This window comes from Capra hircus, chromosome 1, assembly GCF_001704415.2.
Source record: "Capra hircus breed San Clemente chromosome 1, ASM170441v1, whole genome shotgun sequence".
Classification (NCBI taxonomy): Eukaryota; Metazoa; Chordata; class Mammalia; order Artiodactyla; family Bovidae; genus Capra; species Capra hircus.
Genome location: NC_030808.1, coordinates 81305007 through 81323339, shown reverse-complemented (window position 1 = coordinate 81323339; position 18333 = coordinate 81305007). Strand labels below are relative to the sequence as shown.

At 39.5% G+C, this 18333-nt stretch overlaps 1 protein-coding gene across 1 annotated transcript in view; it reads right to left on the bottom strand.

The window, feature by feature from the left end:
• The window catches only part of LIPH (lipase H), a 52537-nt gene extending 35462 nt beyond the window's left edge, over positions 1-17075 (bottom strand). The window contains exons 1-3 of the mRNA XM_018046979.1: positions 16878-17075; positions 1226-1593; positions 14-122 (exon numbers count right to left, since the gene is read on the bottom strand). Coding sequence (XP_017902468.1) covers positions 14-122; positions 1226-1593; positions 16878-16944 — 544 coding nt within the window. The 5' untranslated portion in view covers positions 16945-17075. The remainder of the gene's footprint in view (positions 1-13; positions 123-1225; positions 1594-16877) is intronic.

The following is an 18333-nucleotide window of genomic DNA, read 5'->3' as shown; positions in this document are numbered from 1 at the left end:
CTGTAATTCTTACCTGTAATTCTCCCCAGCTGGCCATCGTACATCTTTCCAACAAACCCAGCTATGTGGGCTCCTAGACTTACTCCAATCACGTAAATGTCATCCAGAGAAGCTCCTTCTGCCTGGAATTTCAAGAGGTCCATTGTTAAAAATTGTGAGGGACCAAGGAGTTGACAATACCTGGAGAAATTTCCTAATGGTTGACTTTGGAGAAACATTTCTAAGCACTTTATGTCCATCATCTTATTAAAATGTCACAACACCCCCATAAACTAGATGTTATTCTTTTGATTATACAGATGAGGAAACTAACTGACTGGGCTGAAGTCATCTTCCCAAGGTCAGACAGCTGCTGGGAGGGAGCAGGGCAGAATTCAAACTGGTCTGTCCAAATACAAACCTGTGCCTTAATTTTTATGCCATGGTGTTTCCATTCGTGCTTCTTCTAGGAACCAAGCTGAGACATCTTAAAGCCTTCCCCACTGAGAAGAAGGGCAACCAAATATTTCAATGAACTCCTTTATCTTCATGCTGGCTTGGTTAATGAATTACTATGGAGAAGGAAGGAAGGAAAGAAAGGGGCAGGGCATACTCCATAGTCCTGGGATAGCTGGTCATGAGTCATTTTATTATTCCCTTTCCCAAGGGCTGTGGCTTAGCTGAGGAGCTCATGTAAAATTTATGTCACCCCTGGCCACAGTGGCCACCAGGTGTGGCTCTCTGAAATAGTCCCGATGTCAAATCACTTTTTATCAGATTGGCTATATCAGTTTTGGTTTGGGATAATCTGATCTCTAAACTTTTGGCGTGTCTAAGAAAAGGAAGAGCTATGGAAGTTGAGGAAACTCTGAACACTGAAGCCAGGAAACCTCTCCTACCCATTAGGTAACTTTATATGAGTTAGAAAGAGACGTCCCTTCCCCAGGACACCTTGCTGTCATTCACTAGAAAATTATTATGATAGATATATAAATCTACAGTGTCTACAGAGACAATGGTGGTCTGCAGATGGATTCCCTCTGCAGTGCACAACCTACACAACCATACCTATGGGCCTTCCCTTCAGCCCTTCCCTTCACCCTCCTGGGGGCTTATTCAAATAACATTTGCTAAACACTGCAAAAATAGTCCTCCTGATCACTGTAGATATCTCTTGGCTTTAAATATCCAGATAATGAGCCAATTTCAATTTGGCTCTGAAACATCTAAGAGAATTCCTCCTTACCAACATTAGGTCGATAAATTCCTTCAAGACTGTTGCCACTTTTCTGGTCTTACTAGAAGCATGGTTGTACATTACAGTTGTAGCTCCTCGATTCCAATCAACAATAACCACATTCATGTCTTCTACAGAGAGCAAACCCTCTACTAAGTCCTCTATCCATACTGGAGGAGAGCCGGTCGGCCTGAATCCATGGACCACAAAGGTGGTTTTCTTAGTCACGTTCAAGTTCCCCAAAACTGTGGAGTTGATGGCTTGTGCGCAGGTTGGGTTTCTCCTTGTGTAGAGCATCAGCTTCACATTTAGTCCCGTTCCAACCACTGCACTGTGAAAACTCAGTTTGGTGAATGAAGGACATGTTTCATCTGTGTCTGAAAATAAAAATTAGATGGTATCATGACAGTTCTTTCCTTAGACAGACATCAAACAAGAGTTCTGTCCTACACTCACTGGAGTTCTTTCCATGTGTCTTACAGTACCTAGCAAGAGGCTGGATCTAGTTGAATAAAGTTTAAACATCATATATGATTTAGAGTTCATAAGTAGTGTCTTCTTTTTCAAAAAAAAAAATCATTTTTTGAAATCCTACCCTCTTTTAAGGTATAACCGAAAAGTTACCTTAGTGAAGCCTTCTCCAACTCTCCCAGCCTTAATTACTGTCTGTCCTTCAACCTAGAACTCCCCAGCTCCTCTCTGTGCCACAATGACAGCACAATGAAGACATTTTCAGGGATGTACTATGGATATTTCTTTATATGGATGTCTGTCCTATAAGACCACAGTCTCCTTGAAATGGTGGCTTATGATTAATCTCATATATCCATCACAGTGCCCAGCACATAGTAGACGACTTGGTAACTGAATCTGCGGGGTCCAAGCATCTTTCCTTGTCCGCAGCTCCCAACTGCAACGGTGGTGGAGAACATGGTGTGTCTGGCTCTACACCTTTCAAACGCATCTGAAACTCTTAATCATGGTGGCCTTTCTCAGGCCTTTCCTTCTTTGCTCAAGCATCATCTTTAAGCATTCACCCTGCTGACTGGACTTGAAGAACGGCCTTAAAAGAAAGCCTGGGGATGTAAAGAGGACAGCTTAAGATGAGCTTAGAGAGCTTCCTTGGTGGCCACATGGTAAAGAGTCTGCCTGCCAACGCAGGAGACACGGGTTTGCTGCCTGGTCCGGGAAGATCCCACATGCAGCTAAGCCTGGGCATCACAACTATTGAGCCCATGCTCTAGAGCCTGAAACCACTGAAACCCATGCACCCTAGAACCTGTGCCTCACAACGCAGGAGCCACTGACATGAGAAGCCCAAGCATTGCAACTACAGAGTAGGCCCCTCTCACAGCAACTAAAGAAAAGCCCGTACAACAGTGAAGACCCAGCACAGCCATAAAGAAATAAATCAATAATTAAAAAAAGAAGAGCTAGAGCATCTCATTATGGCAGAAATTGAGATAATGTTTAAAAACACCTGTGTCCTCATCCAGGGACACAGGAACCAACTTGAAGGGGCTTCCACTGACCAGATCTGGGATAATTTGAGGGCAACATAATTAAGGATGATAATGAGTGATAGGCCGCTTGCATGCCACCCATGTACCCAGCACGGCCACACACACAAATTAAGCAGGCTTTGAAATCTCTTACCCTAGAAAAGACATGGTTAAAAAATGAGCCCCAGGGACTTCCCTGGTGGTGAAGTGGATAAGAATCCACCTGGACACAGGTTTGATCCCTGGTCCGGGAAGATTTCACATGCCGTGGACCGACCACTGAGCCCATGCTCCTAGAGACTGCGCTCTGCAACGAGAAGCCCTCACAGTGAGACGCCTGTGCACCCCAAAAAGAGTAATGCCCACCTGCAGCAACTAAGGAAAGCTCTGCAAAGCCACAAAGACCTAGGGAGACATAAATGAATAAATGAATAATTTAAAAAAATTGAGCCCCCAAATCACACATTCCTTCTTGCACTTTATACCAGCTAGTAGATTGTGCAGTGAGGCCTGCTCGCAATGTAAATACTATCTTTTTCTTTTTTTTCTCAGCTTTCTTGAGACATAACTGATAAATAACATTGAGTAAGTTTAAGGTGTATGACATCACTTTATATTCTATATAGTAAGAAATGATTACCACAATAAGGTTAGTTAACACACTCATCACCTCACCTAGTTACCATGTGTATGTGTGAGAAGAGAACATTTAAAATCAACTCTCAATAAATTTCAAATATACAGTACAGTATTTTTAACTACCATGCTGTATATTATACACCCAGGACTTATTCATCTATGTAAACATTTTCTCCATAGGTTGGCCCCTTTCATTTTTCCCTTCCTGTAGATTGCTTGTTCCAGGAGAACCTGAACTGAAACTTCTCTGGTGCTTGTAGAGCAAGCCCAACAGTAAATAATTGACTGTCCAGTTAATCATTTTATTGAAAAGGAAGAGTGGCGAAGTAGGGCTGAGCCTGTGGGACTTAGCCATCAGTAAAACTGGGTTTTGTTCCTGGTTGTGTGACTGACTCACCAGGTGGCCTTGGGAAGTTTTGTTCTCTTTCGCTCTCTACCTACCTGTCCAAGAGAGTTATGTGGTGGATATTAATTATGAATGAGGTCATATTGGGGAAGATAGAGTGCCCTTTCCAAAGAAGGAGATTGCTTAATTACTGTTTGTTCATTTTGAGCCAAATGAGCAACACTAGGCCAATGTGTCATAAAACCACGTATATGAGTACTTGGAAGGCTCAGAGATGCGTCCTGAAGTTTGGGGCCAGAGCTGTTTTTCAGCAGCAACTGCCAACTTTAATGTCTACAGGATGGGTGATCTTTTTGGCCTGCTGAGTCCTTTCTAGAAGCCCTTAAAGTTGACAGTTACTGAAAGGCAAGAAGGGCAGAACACATAAATATTTATTTTTCACTTGATAGAACCGCTGTGACTTCAAGTTATGTTTATAATGGCATTGCGCTCTGGAAAAGGCCATTGCTTTTGCTATGTGGATTTTGCCTGTCGCTCTTTTGTTTTTTTTTCCATTGTATTTTCTTTCTCATGCTGGGAGTTTATAGCCCGCTTTAATTTTTCTGGCAAGAAAAATTTGATCTCCATAACTTTATATGAAATCCTTTTGTGTCTATTTTACGGGATGTCAGTGTGTAGATTGTAGGTCAGTGGGCTACACGCAGAAGTGCTCCAGACATAGGTATATTTATTCAGATTTAATTATGCTCCACTGTGAACCCCTGGCAAGGAGTTTGGGGCATCTGGAAACTGTATTTCGGAATGTTGTGGAGCATATTTTTAAATTCTGCCATGCATCTGGCTGCTGACCTTTGTCAGAACAGTTGTCTTTCCTTATTATGCTCCAGTCCTTGCTTGAGTGACTCGAGACAGTGTCTAATGACTTTCTGATATGAATGATGAGGGCATTAGCATACTCAGTACTTCTCTCTGATCCAGTGTCTACCTCCTGATTTTTATTAGTTATAAAATTACTTTTAGCTCTTCTGTTGATTACTTTTTCAGTTTAAAAATAAATATTTAAGCCTCTATGTACTGGTATATGACTCAGAGAGAGTTTCTGATCTATTCAGTGTTATCTATTCTAGCTCCTCCTAATCTACCAAGAAAGATGAGAAAGCTACTGCTCACGTATTGCCTCCTGTATTGTATATCCTCCTTAACCCTTTTTTAAGAACACAAACACAAATGCACTTGCACAAACATACACTGGGTTCCCTCTGTCAAAATACAGTCAGTCCTCTTTATTCATGAATTTCATATTTGTGAGTTCACCTACTCAAAATTTATTTGTAATCCCCCCAATCAAACATTTCTCACCCCTGCTCTGCATCTCAGTAGTTTGGGTATGCCTCATCCAGGGGATGCCCACTCCACTCTCTAGGAAGGAGGGCCCCCTCTTTCCCTTTCCCTTCCATGGTTTCTCTTCTCTATCCTCCTCCCTGGTGACAGGTAGACCCTGCCACTTGGGGAAAGATCAGCAGGGGACCTCTGTTTTGCATTAGAAGCAGAAAACGATTTGGCTTCCACTTTTTCGAAATCCAGCTATGTCAAAAATAAAGCTGACACTTTAAGCCATGGGTCAGTTTTTCAGCTGGTTAACACCCAGAGGAAAGAGGAGTGTGATTGCTACCCACACCTCAGCAGCAGACTGGAAGCCCTTGAGAGCAGAAATTTTATATTTAATAAATAAAAAATTATATAATATTTAATGCATATAAAATAAGAATGCAGAATATTTGCAAGTGATAAAGCACAGTAGTAAACACTCTACCTAAAAACCTAAAATAAAACCCAAATGTATTTGTAACCCCTGAAATCAATACTTGAGGGGCTTTTACAATCATGCACAGACCCGTGCCGAGTGGCAAAAAAAAAAAATCTGAGTTGCTCCAAGCGACACTCTCAGCAGTGGTCAAACACACCAACGCTCTGCCTTCTTGTTTCAGCTCTTGCAACAAATGTCCTTTTCCTGGCCTCTTACTGCCACATTTTTTGCTTCTTGTGCCTTTTCTTTGTGATTTCTCTGTTTAAAATCCCCCAAACATAGTCCTCAACTGCTGGCTGGAGTTTCTAAACTCATAAAGGCTGTGATGTTACCTTACAGAGAAAATGTGTTACATAAGCTTTGTTCAGCTATGAGTCATAGTGCTGGCCATGAGTTCAATGCTAGCAAATCAATGATATATATTAAATATGGTGTCTTTAAACAGAAACACATATAAAATCAGATTATGTATTGATTGATCAGTCAACACAAATGCTGTAACCAGAGGCTCCTCAGAACCTAACCCTTTATTTCCCCTCCAAGCAATGGTCCAGTAACTGCTACTTCAGTGTCCGAGTGCCTTTACAGAACAGGAACTGCCATGAATAACGAAGATGAAGTTTATATAAAATTTATCTTCTAGAACTGTATTTCCCTGGTTATGTAGTTTTAGTTCTAGAAAATACAAGATCATTGCTCACAGTGAGTCCTTTGCCTGGCCTTCTCCATTCGCTCCTGAATGACTCACTGTTGCTTTCAAGACAGGCTCCTGGATGGCCCTTCACCCAACCCCAGCCATGCCCAAGGCTCAAGAAACTTGCATGGGGGACAGAACCAGCCTTAGGAATGAGGGACTGCCCTTGATCTAACCCTCACAGGCTCTGGGGCTGGTAGAAGCTTGATTTTTTCAATAGGACAGTTTTATCCTGTTTCTTTTGTTTGATTGTTCCAAGACATTGCTGGATGCAGTTTGATTAGTTACAGCTAAAGTTGACTCTTTTTTTTTTTTTTTAAGTTGGAAGACTGTGGGGTGGCTAGTGGATAACATATTCACTATATTATTCTCATCGGTAAGTGAATTCCTTGGCCTAAATGATGCTCTGACTTTATATGCTTTCCCCAGGATTTATAGATATTCTACTTTCTTCTTGTGTTGAATTCTACTCTATTTTCCCCCTTAAATATTACTTGTTTTTTCATACCACAAAGCTGAAAGATTTTTTCCTTTTCTGAAATAACTTCCCCCACTAGCACAGAAGTTCCAAGATAACTAATCTATTTGTCCATTTATCCAGTCTTATGTTCCCAGTGCCAAGAACAGGGCCTGCTTCAACTATTTCCTGGATAAATGGATATCAATCTGTTAACACATTAGTCAGCCATTCAGAATGATTCATATAAATACTATATAGTGTATGACAATGTTTATAAAGAAGCATGAAATGCATTGTGACTGAAATTATTAGAAATATATCTGCAGGAGACACAGCCTGGAAAATCATATGCAAACAATAGGTCGTGCACTCCACCGCAAAGTTCTTTTTTTTTTTTTCACCACAAAGATCTTTGTTTAAAATTACTTTAAGTTATTAAGCCTTTTCCTCTCAGAATTAACACCACTTTTAAAACGATATATTACATTTATCTTATTTTGGACTATGTTACAAATTAGTTTAAGCTTCTCTAGGGCAGGCACTGTGTTGTTTTTAGTCTAGTAGTGTGTACCCAGCACCAAGCTCAAGAACTTGTCTTGTTGTTGGGCCTGAAATTCTCAGGCAATTTGGAGAGCATGTAAGGAGTAGATATATGCGAATAGCAAACTTGTTACATTGCTTCATATAGTTCTTTACATTTTACTTTGGGCTTCCCTGGTGGCTCAGACTGTAAAGAATCTGCCTGTAATATGAGAGACCTGGGTTTGATCCCTGGGCTAGGAAGATCTCCTGGAGAAGGGAAGGGCTACTCACTACAACTGAGCAACTCTCTCTCTCTCTCATATACACACACACACACACACACACACACACACACACACACACACTCATGCCTTCAGAAAGCAAACCTCATTATTATTATTGTTTTGTTACAAGTCAAGTTTGCTCAGAGGTAGTATTAACAGCTCAGCAGAACATGTTAAACTGGTTTCTAAAGCTTAACCTCTTCTATTAGAGTTTACTTGAAAGGGGAGAAACTTTGCCTTTACTCTTCAGACTACTTTGAAATTCAATCCCTTTGAAATGGCATTTCCTGTTGACAGTTGGAAAATTACAGTTGGATGGGTGATGTCTCCCATCCAGCGATGAATTCAGACCCTTGTGTAGGGCAGGCCTGATGATCATTTACTGCCTTCCTTCTGTTAAATTAAAAGGAACATATTCAAACAGGATATCAGGAAAAGCTAGCTATAACATGTTTAGAGATAAATTATATGTGCCTGAGAGACTTTATTATAATCTAATACATGACTGCCTATGGGCCAAATCCAGCCATGACCATTAGCATATTGTCTTCAGTTGTTTTTTTGGTATAAGGCAAAATTGAGTGGTTTAACAGTGACCACCGTCCCACAGAGCTGAAAATATTTACTATCTGGCTCTTTACAGAAGTTTGCCAGCTTTGGTCGAATATCTCAACCAAATTTTCCAGGCAAGAGTACTGGAGTGGTTGCCATTTCCTGCTACAGGGGATCTTCTTGACCCAGGAGTCAGACCCGTGCCTTTGGCCTCACCTGCACTGGCCGGCAGGTTCTTGGCTACTGCACCACCTGGGAAGCCCTTCCCAGCTCTGGCCTAATGCCTCACACAAAAACACAACACAGTTTTGGAAAGAGCCTGGGTTTTGGAGACAGATCTACGTTTGAAGTTCAACGCCATTGCCTACGAGTTATGTGATTTCTCTTAATTAATTACCTAACCTCGCCAGGCCTCAGTTTTGCATGCGTAAAATGATCGAAATAATGCCAATCTGTCAGGCAGTGCTTTGCAGAGTCATAGTGAGCCCAAGGCAAAAGAAAAAAACACACCACGTAAATGTATGCATTTACATGTGCGTGCTAAGTTACTTTTGCTAAGTTACTTCACTCCTGTCTGACTCTTTGCGACCCTACGGACTGTAGCCCACCAGGCTCCTCTGTCCATGGGGATTCTCCAGGCAAGAATACTAGAGTGGGTAGCCAAGCTCTTCTCCAGGGGATCTTCCCAACCCACGGATCCAACCTGCATCTCTTATGTCTTCTGCATTGGCAGGCGGATTGTTTACCACTAGCACACCTGGGAAACCCATACATATTTATATACGTATACACTCATTTATCAAAATAGCCTCCCATGTTTTGAACCAAGTGAAAAATAGCCCTTCATTATTTAATCTGTTCATACACTGTGGTCACCTCATAATATAAACCACCTAGCAAGGAAGTAAGTTGTCGTGGACCCAGAAATGCAAGACAATTAGAAATGATTTTTTCTGTTGTACAATAACACCAACAAGTAAAATGATCAGTAATATATCTTAGTAAAATGTTTGACATTCTATTCATCATAGATTTGTGTTGATTTTGATCTTTTAAAAATATTGCATTAAAAAAATTGCATTAAAATATCATCTATGCATAATATACATTATTAATGATGTGCATATTATCATTTGCATTAAATATTAAATGACAGTAAAATATTTAGATATTAAAGTATCCCTTGTGTTGCATTAAAATATTACAAAAATAGACTATTTTATTGCATTAAAAAGTCATAAGTTGACTTATCTTGATTACTATTTTGGTGTCCCTTCCAAATGTTGCACTTGGTGAGTGCCTTACTTGCCACACTCTAATCCCAGCCTGGCTGTCAGGTCTGATGTGAGAATGAGAGAAAATGCCTGTGAAGTATCTAAAGTGTTACATGATACATTGTAGACGCCAAAAAACTAGCAACTATTTTATTTATTTTTCTGTTTATTTATTTGTCTGTGTCAGGTCTTAGTTGCAGCATGTGGGATCTAGTTCCCTGACCAGGGATTGAACCCGGGCCGCCTACATTAGGAGTGCGGAGTCTTAATCATTGGATCACCAGATGTTATTGCTGTTCTCCAGCCACTAAATCTTGTCCGACTCTTCACAACCCCATGAACAGCAGCATGCCTGGCTTCTCTGCCCATCACTATCTCCCTGAGTTTTAACATATCTCAAATTTATGTCCTTTGAGTCAGTGATGCCATCCAACCATCTCATCCTCTGTTGCCCACTTCTCCCCTTGCCCTCAGTTTTCCCCAGCATCAAGGTCTTTTCCAAGGAGTCAGCCCTTTGCCTCAGGTGGCCAGAGTATTGGAGCTTCAGCATCAGTCCTGCCAATGAATATTCAGGGTTGATCTCCTTTAACATTGACTGGTTTGATCTCCTTGCTGTCCAAGGGACTGTCAAAAGTCTTCTCCAGCACCACAGTTTGAAAGTGTCAGTTCTTCTGCACTCAGCCTTCTTTATGGTCCAACTCTTACATCCATACATGACTACAGAAAAAACCATAGCATAGACTATACAGACCTTTGTCAGCAAAGTGATGGCTCTGCTTTTTAAAACACTGTCTAGATTTGACATAGCTGTTCTTCCAAGGAGCAAGTGTCTTTCAACTTCATGGCTGCAATCATCATCTGCATTGATTTTGGAACCCTAGAAAATGAAATCTGACACTGTTTCCACATTTTCCGCATCTATTTGCTATGAAATGATAGGACTGGATGACATGATCTTAGTTGTTTGAATGTTGTGTTTTAAGCCAGCTTTTTCCACTCTCCTCTTTAATCTTCATCAAGAGGCTCTTTAGTTCCTCTTCACTTTCTGCCACTTTTGACCACAAGGGAAGTCCCCCAAACTAGTAATTGTTAATGATATTGATAAATTGGGTTAGTAGTGTTGATCTCATAGGATTATGAAGACTAAATAAATAAATCACTTAGTATGAAATTTGACATAAAACAAGTGCTAAATAAATTCCTTCCTTCCATCATTTTAGTTTCCTTAATTCAACCAAGGACTTGGAAAAGGGAAGCTTTATTAGCCAGTATACAAATGAGGTTCTTCTCCCTGACAAGGTAAAACAAATAATCTATTTGGATCATCAATTTGCTCATATTAAAATAAAGTTGGTCCCTTATTCATAGCCATTTAGCCCACTCTAGCATTCCTTTAGGAAACGAAATTCTAAGATCTTCAAACTAGCTGATTTGAAAGGACAAGAGGTCCTTTGAAAGGACAAGAGGTATCTACCTAAGAAAACAAATTCTCCAGGACTTTCTTACTAACCAAAGACAACCCTGATTTAAAAAAATTAATATATCAAGAAATTTACATTTCTTTTAATTAAAATATCTGAAAACAGGGACTTCCCTGATGGTCCAGTGGTTAAGAATCCACCTTGCAATGAAGGGGCAGTTGCAAGGAATTACGATCCCATATGCCTCAGAGCAGCTAAGCCCATGAGCCTCAACTACTAAGCCAGAGTGCCACAGCTAGACAGCCTGTGTGCTGCAACTGCCACCTGATCCGACACAGCCAGAAAAATAAACTAAGAAACATATTTTTTTTAAAGACCTGAAAATAACCATACTTTCAGTTCAGTTCAGTTCAGTCGCTCAGTCATGTCCGACTCTTTGCGACCCCATGAATCGCAGCACGCCAGGCCTCCCTCTCCATCACCAACTATACTTTACTCTTGTAATTAGAATGTTAATCAGATAGGTGTTTTTTCACCTTTATATCAAGCAGGTTTTTTTGGCTAATAAATACCTTTTAGGTAACAAACATGGTTCCACATGCTACAATAAGGATGAATCTTGAAAATACTATAACATGTGAAAGATGTCAGTCACAAAAGGCCACATATTATATGATTCTATTCATATGAAATGTCCAAAATAGGGAAATCTATACAGACAGAAAGTAGATTAGTGGTTGCTTAGGGCTTGGGGATGGGAGGAGATGGCGAGATGGGGTACAGTAAAAGGTATTCAGTTCCCTTTTGAGGTCATGAAAGAGCTCTAAAATTGACTGGTGACAGTGGCAAATATCTGTGAATCTATTAGAAAACACTTTAAATGGGTGGATTGTATGGTATGTGAATAATATCTTAATAAAACTGATTTTTTTTTAAATTGCTCCTGTAATTTCACACTTTCATGGAAAGAATTTTTAAAAAGGGTGGGGCTTCCCCGGTGGCTCAGTGGTGAAGAATCCGTCTGCCAATGCAGGAGACACAGTTTCAATCCTGGTCCGGGAAGATCCTACATACCTCGGAACAATGAAGCCTGTGCACCACAACTCCTAGCCTGTGCTCTAGAGCCTGGGAACTGCAACTGCTGAAGCCCATGCTTCCTGGAGCCTCGAGCTCCACAAGGGAAGTTACTGCAATGAGAAGTTCACATGCTGCAGAGAGCAGCCTCCGCTTGCTGCAACTAGAGGAAAAGAAACCCGAGCAGCAACGAAGACCCAGTACATCCAGAAATAAATAGATAAAATTATTTTTTTTAAGTGAAAAAAAGATAAAAAGTCTTTTGGAGGTGACTGGGCAGAAGTTTCACTTTTCGGTCACAATCAAATCAGGCTCCTAATTTTCCAGTTTGCTTTCTTTCACCTTGGAAACTGAGGTTGACAGACCTCCATTTTCTACCACTGCAAGCTAAATAAAGCCCTGGCTAGCTGTTTCTGTGCAAAATAAATTACTCTTATTCTCAGCCTTAGGGACTAAATATAACTATCATTTTGTTTTACCACAGAAAGTTGAGTTAGTTACACAAAATGTCCTCTTGGTTGGAAAGACATCTCTTGTTTTTATCCACCAGCTACATTTCCTTAGGCTACAACCAAAAAAACGGGGAGAAATCTATTTCCCTAGGTTGGCTTATTTCGAGTGAGTCTCAGTTGGATAGAAAAGTGTGATTCCCTCAGACTGATCACTGACAACCTTGCTTCCTTTCTGATATAAACTTCCAAGGGATCCTTTGGCTCTGTATTCGCAAGATACACTGCCTTGATGCTAAATGCCCATGCTATCCTGGGGTCATGCTCAGTTCTGGCTTTTGGCTTCTACTTGCCTTTAGAAGAACCAATTTCAGCTCCTACGTGTCTGATTGGGGAAAACTCCTACAGAAAGAGGAAACTCTTCATTCACATCCAAAGAGGTGTCTGTGAAGGGAGACGATGGAACTGTAGGCGGAAATACCCCACCGATAAAGCAACTGTGAGTGGGGCAAGAGGACAGAAGGCTCTGAGGTTCGATGAGAGTCAATGAACAAAGACAGGTTCCTATTAAACTTCTCCATATGGTCGAGTCAGCTTATCAAAAGTCAAAGTGTCAATTTCTCTCAGACGCATGACTGGTGAAGTTCAGTTCACCAACCTCCAAACCCCCATGACGGCAGTAAAATTCTACCTAATTTCACCCTGATGCACCATATTGAGTCAGGAAGTAAAACAGGGAGGGTCTGACTTACACTTCTTTCCTGTCAAGTTTTAGGTTCCAAGGCATGCTCCAGCTCTCATTTCGCCTACCTCTAAACATGACGCAAATGTGTATGAATAACTTCTTTAGAACAGAGGTCCGCAGACAGATATATTGACTCTATGCTGCCTAAAAATACTGAGATTCAGATGTAGATGAAGGAATACACTGTTGAATATTTAGCCTTCTGGTCAGTGGATGCCAAGTCAGTGTCCAGGACACACAGCCCACCATATGTTGACTGATGGAGCCAGGAGCTTTCCAGAAACCCACACTTGAGCACACTCTTAAGCTTGCTTAAAAACATTGTTCTGCAGGAACTTCCAAAAGTCTCAGAAATAAACATCTCTTTAGTCCAGAAATTTTGACTTGGAGAAATTAGAAAATGAGTTGGACTCCTACTTTGAAGAGAGAAGTGGAAGGGGAAGGTGACATGTTCCTACAATGAAATTCTACTAATTTTTCTTTTTAATCTGAAAAGTAACTCAGTTTACATTTTTTATGCAGAGAACACCACCAAATTTGGCATTAAAAATCCATCCTGAGCCAGACTGAGATGGGTTCACAGTTAGCCAGGGCCAAAATTGATGGAATATCTTTGTTTCTCTTTTATACTGGCAGAGACAGGCAAGAAAAAAATGGGCTGAATGCCTTCTTCATTGGAAGGATGTCTCTGCTTTTAATGACCAGCTTGAATTTCTTTAGGATATAACCCAGAAAACAAATGAGATGCCAAATTTCCTTACTCTTATCTCTTAATCATGTGCAAAAAATATGCACCTTCATGTTCCACCTCTTAGTCACCTTTGTTTCTCCTGGAGACAGGTGAGTCACACAGTGGCGTGCATGCACACACACACACACACACACACACGGAGTTATAAATCATTCTGAAGGGAGTTTCCAATATTTGAGGAGATAATTCTTTCTCTAATTTGGCACAAAGGTATTCTCTAGGAAAATATCTACCTAGTTTTGCACAAGTTGTTATAGGTCAAAATTTTGATAGCAGGGTAACTTTAAAAATTACTTATGAACACAACATTGTACATCAACTATAGTCCAGGATAAAAATTTTTTAAAAAATTATAACATTTATCAGCCTCTCTTCCTTGAACCACCTGCAAGCCAAAAAGCGTTGTGAATTTGTTTAATATGCAGATTCCAGGACCTCACCCCAGACCCCGCTGAGTCTGGATCTCTGGAGATAGTCTGCATTTTCAACAAATTCTGCAAATGATTCTGGTAGAGTGTGCCAGCCATTGCTTCATACTCTGGTAAGAGTACGGCCAAAATTCCCATCATGATTTCATGAAGGTTAGAGCAACAAAATAAAAATCTCTGAAAGTAAAAGACCTGTATTCTTGGGATTTCAGAATCACATCTTAATCACTTGTTCATTTTTGGACTGCAAGCCAAGGAAGGGGAAAAACAATAAGTAACTGTATCTGTGATTGATAATTTCTGCTTATTATTTAATATCCTCCCCCATGAAAGTTCTCAGATCACGGTTTTGCAAATACTAAGAAGACTGGATTTAGCTTACAGCAATAATTAAGTATTTTCCTTCTAGCTATGGAAGTTTATCATGATGTATCTTGATCTGCTTGGGTTCCATTAGTTAGCAGTGGGTCTTGTGGAATGACTTAAAGCAAGACTTTACTGATGAGATAATGTTAAGGAAAACCTTTCCGCTTGGCTTTAGTGGTAAAGAACTAGTAAGAGACATGGATTCGGACCCTAGGTTGGTAAAATCCTCTGGAGGAGGGCATGACAACCCACTCCAGTACTCTTGCCTGGAGAATCACATGGACGGAGGAGCCTGGCAGGCTGCAGTCCATAGGGTTGCACAGAGGCAGGCATGACTGAAGCCACTTAGCACGCAGAAAGGCAGGTCAATGGTTACCGGATGGGGGAGGGATACATTGGGAATTTGAGGTAAACTGACATGCAGAGACCTTCTGTACAGCACAGGGAACTATGCTCACTATCTTATAATAACTTATCTTACTCATGCTCAGTCGCTTAGTCCTGCTCGATTTTTTGCAAACCCCTCCAGGCTCCTCTGTCCATGGAATCTTCCAGGCAAGAAGACTGGAGTGGGTAGCCGTTTCCTCCTCCAGGGGATCTTCCCAACCCAGGGACTGAACCCGCGTCTCCTGCGTCTCTTGCACTGTAAATCAACTAGACTTGGTCTTAAAAATTAAAAAAGATATTTTAAAAGAGGCAGGTCACAAAAAATTAAGTTCCAACTTTGTAACTGAAATATATAATGGGAGACTTGAAGAAAGTACCCACAAAATGCCATCAGGTTCTTGTATTAAGGTTAGTTCCCACGCCCCTTTAGCTATCTCTAAATCTATTTTACTTAAAAAAAATTGTGATAATAAACACAAACTTTAAAATGGTGACCTCTCAATTTAAAATATTATCAATGTTTTATTTTTTTTTGTAAATGTATTTGTTTATTTTAATTTATTTAAAATTTAATTAATAGATTTTAATTTATTTTAATGTCTCTTCACAATAATTTAATTCATTTATTTTAATTGGAGGCTAATTACTTAACAATATTGTAGTGATTTTTGCCATACATTGACATGAACCAGCTACTAGCGTACATGTGTCTCCTATCTTGAACCCCACCTCCCCCCTCCCTCTCCCAATATTATCAATATTTTAATTTTAACTTACTATTAAATCAACTTCAAAAGCACAAATTTAAAAAAAAGCACAAATTAAGAAAAATTTATTATAAGCCTGAAATACAAATAATTTTTCCATTTCCCATTGAAACTATTTACAGGCATACATACATGATTTTGGCATGATTTTACAACTAAGTTGTAATCTTAGTTTACCTACAAATTTGAGTTCTGCTTTTTTGACTTCTTTTATAATATGACATGTTATATTATAAACATGGTTGCACGTTTCTGCATAGCCTCAGAATTATTTTGAAGGTTACATATTTTAAAAAATTGTTACATTGTACTTTATCCATTCCTGCATGTAGAAACATTTCTGTTGTATCTAGTTTAGAGATTACAGATGACATAGAATCATCTTTGTATAAAAGATTCTTTTTGTTTCTTTTATAAGATATTTCTTTAGAACAAATTCTCAGCAATGGTTTTACTAGTTCAAAGGACATGAACATTTTTATGGGTCCTAATGTATAGCATACTTCCCTTCAGAAAAATTATACCAATCTTCATTACTTAAACTATGTGAAAAAGTACTGGATTCTAAAAACCTGAGAAGTGCTGAGCTTTTTATTTAATTTTTTTCATTTAATTTTTGTTACTTTGTTGCAAACATTACTGTGTTAATTTTTATTTATTCATTATGATTAATAATTTTGTATATATGTATGCCTGTAAGTACAATAATTTTAAGTTATCAATATACCAGACACCATTCTGAGAGGTTTTACACATATAAAATCATGGGGGTTTTTTTAATGAAAATAATTTAAATGAACATTTGATGCATGAAAGCTATAAAAACCTACACTGTCTGTAATGGATATTAAAGTAAAAATTTTAAATCCCCAGGAAATAAATGATCTTAATTCATAGTAGAAAAGCACAGAAAAATTAACTATGAAAGAAAGCAACACTACTCTAGATTTTTCAGCATATTTCGTTTTTGTACATCAGAACAGGCTAATTGAAAGGAATAATGGTTTCTTTTACTACTGAGGAAAAAGAAAGTCTTTTCAGAAATAGAAAAAAGGTACTCTATATCTTCTTTCCTGAAAAAAAAATAACTGTATGACACTTGGAAAGTCTAGTGAAGAAACTAGGACGATAAAATGACAGTAAGAGTAAATTTTTAAAAAACAATTAAGAAAACTATTCAATAAATGACTTACCTGATCTCACTAAGCACATCAAACTGAGGAGGAAGTATAATCTCAGCATGTGGAAAGTGGAGCCCATGTGTGTCACATTCACAAGAAGGATTTTCTTCCCAGAGTCTTAGTCTCTACACTCAGAGCTTAGATAACTAACCCCAACGACGTGCGGTGACAACAGGAAGTTCCCCAGGGACTGCAGGCGGGTCCCAACCCTTTCAGGATATGTGACTCCTCCTCCTTTCAATAAAAGGTCAGGTGTATTTCTCCTTGCACAATTTTATGCAGATCTAGATATTATAATACGTATTTGCAGAATGACGAGTTCAAAATAGTTTCATTCCTTGTGGGCGGTTTATTAGTCGTTTGGCTTGGTGTGTTGAAATCAGGCGTGATCTGAGATATTTTTCCCTTTTGTTTTTGTGAATGAAAGAAATCTGGTCCTCTGTTGGCCTGTGTATACCAAATTACCTTTTATGTTTATTTTCACACTCATTTCTCAGAGGACAGTCTTTAGATTTTATTGTTGTTGTTGATTAGTCTCCAAGTTGTGCCCAACTCTTTGGGGACCCCATTCAGATTAAAAGAAACCTTGGTAGGAGCCAAGGTTTATAAATGTTTCTATATATCTTAATTTTAATTTTTTTGCCATTCAGAGTTCCTATCTCCCTCTTAGTTCTTTCTCCTCCTTCTTGTCCCTCTCCTCCTCCTCTCCTCCCCTCTTCCTTTCCCCCTTCCCCATTCTCTCCCCTCTTTTCTGTTCTTCTCCTCTTCCTTTCTCTTCTTCTTCAAGAAAAAAAAAGATGAAAAAGCTTTAAATAGAGAACTAGGCCAGAATCCATGCACCTCAAAATAGGGAGTAACTAAGTTTGTGCTCCAAGAGCTTGCAACACTTTCTCTGGCTTGTGATGGTGGTCCGAAGAGCTGAAAACTAGATGAACAAGTGCAGAAACTACTTAAGAATACATTTACATCCAAAGCATAGGCAAAATCCACTAGTCATTTAACACTGTTTATGAAGTGACAGCATCGCTCATGTAAGTGTATCAGTTCTCTATGTCTGCACCGCATTCCTTGCAGGAAGTAAATTCTAGCAATGCTCTCCAAGGAATCAGTACATCAGGATCACTAGGGATTGTGTGTCACAGGTTTTTCTGCGTCGCATCTCAGACCTAATGAATGTCAAGACTCCCTACCAGTGGTTTACTGATCTGGGTTCAAGTCCCATGTCTTCTATTCACTAGTTGACTGGCCTTAACCAAAGCATTTAAGTTCTCTAACTCTTCATTTTCTCAACTGTAGAATGAAGATGATAAAACTGCACATCTCACCAGGTTGTTTTATGGATTAAATGAGATAGTGTAAATAAAATTCTCAACACCATGGCTCCTACCAAGGTAAGTGCACTCACCACTTGGTAACTGTTGTTATTACTTACCCTCTGCACCTTTCCCTCCCCTCAAAAGTTGAGCTG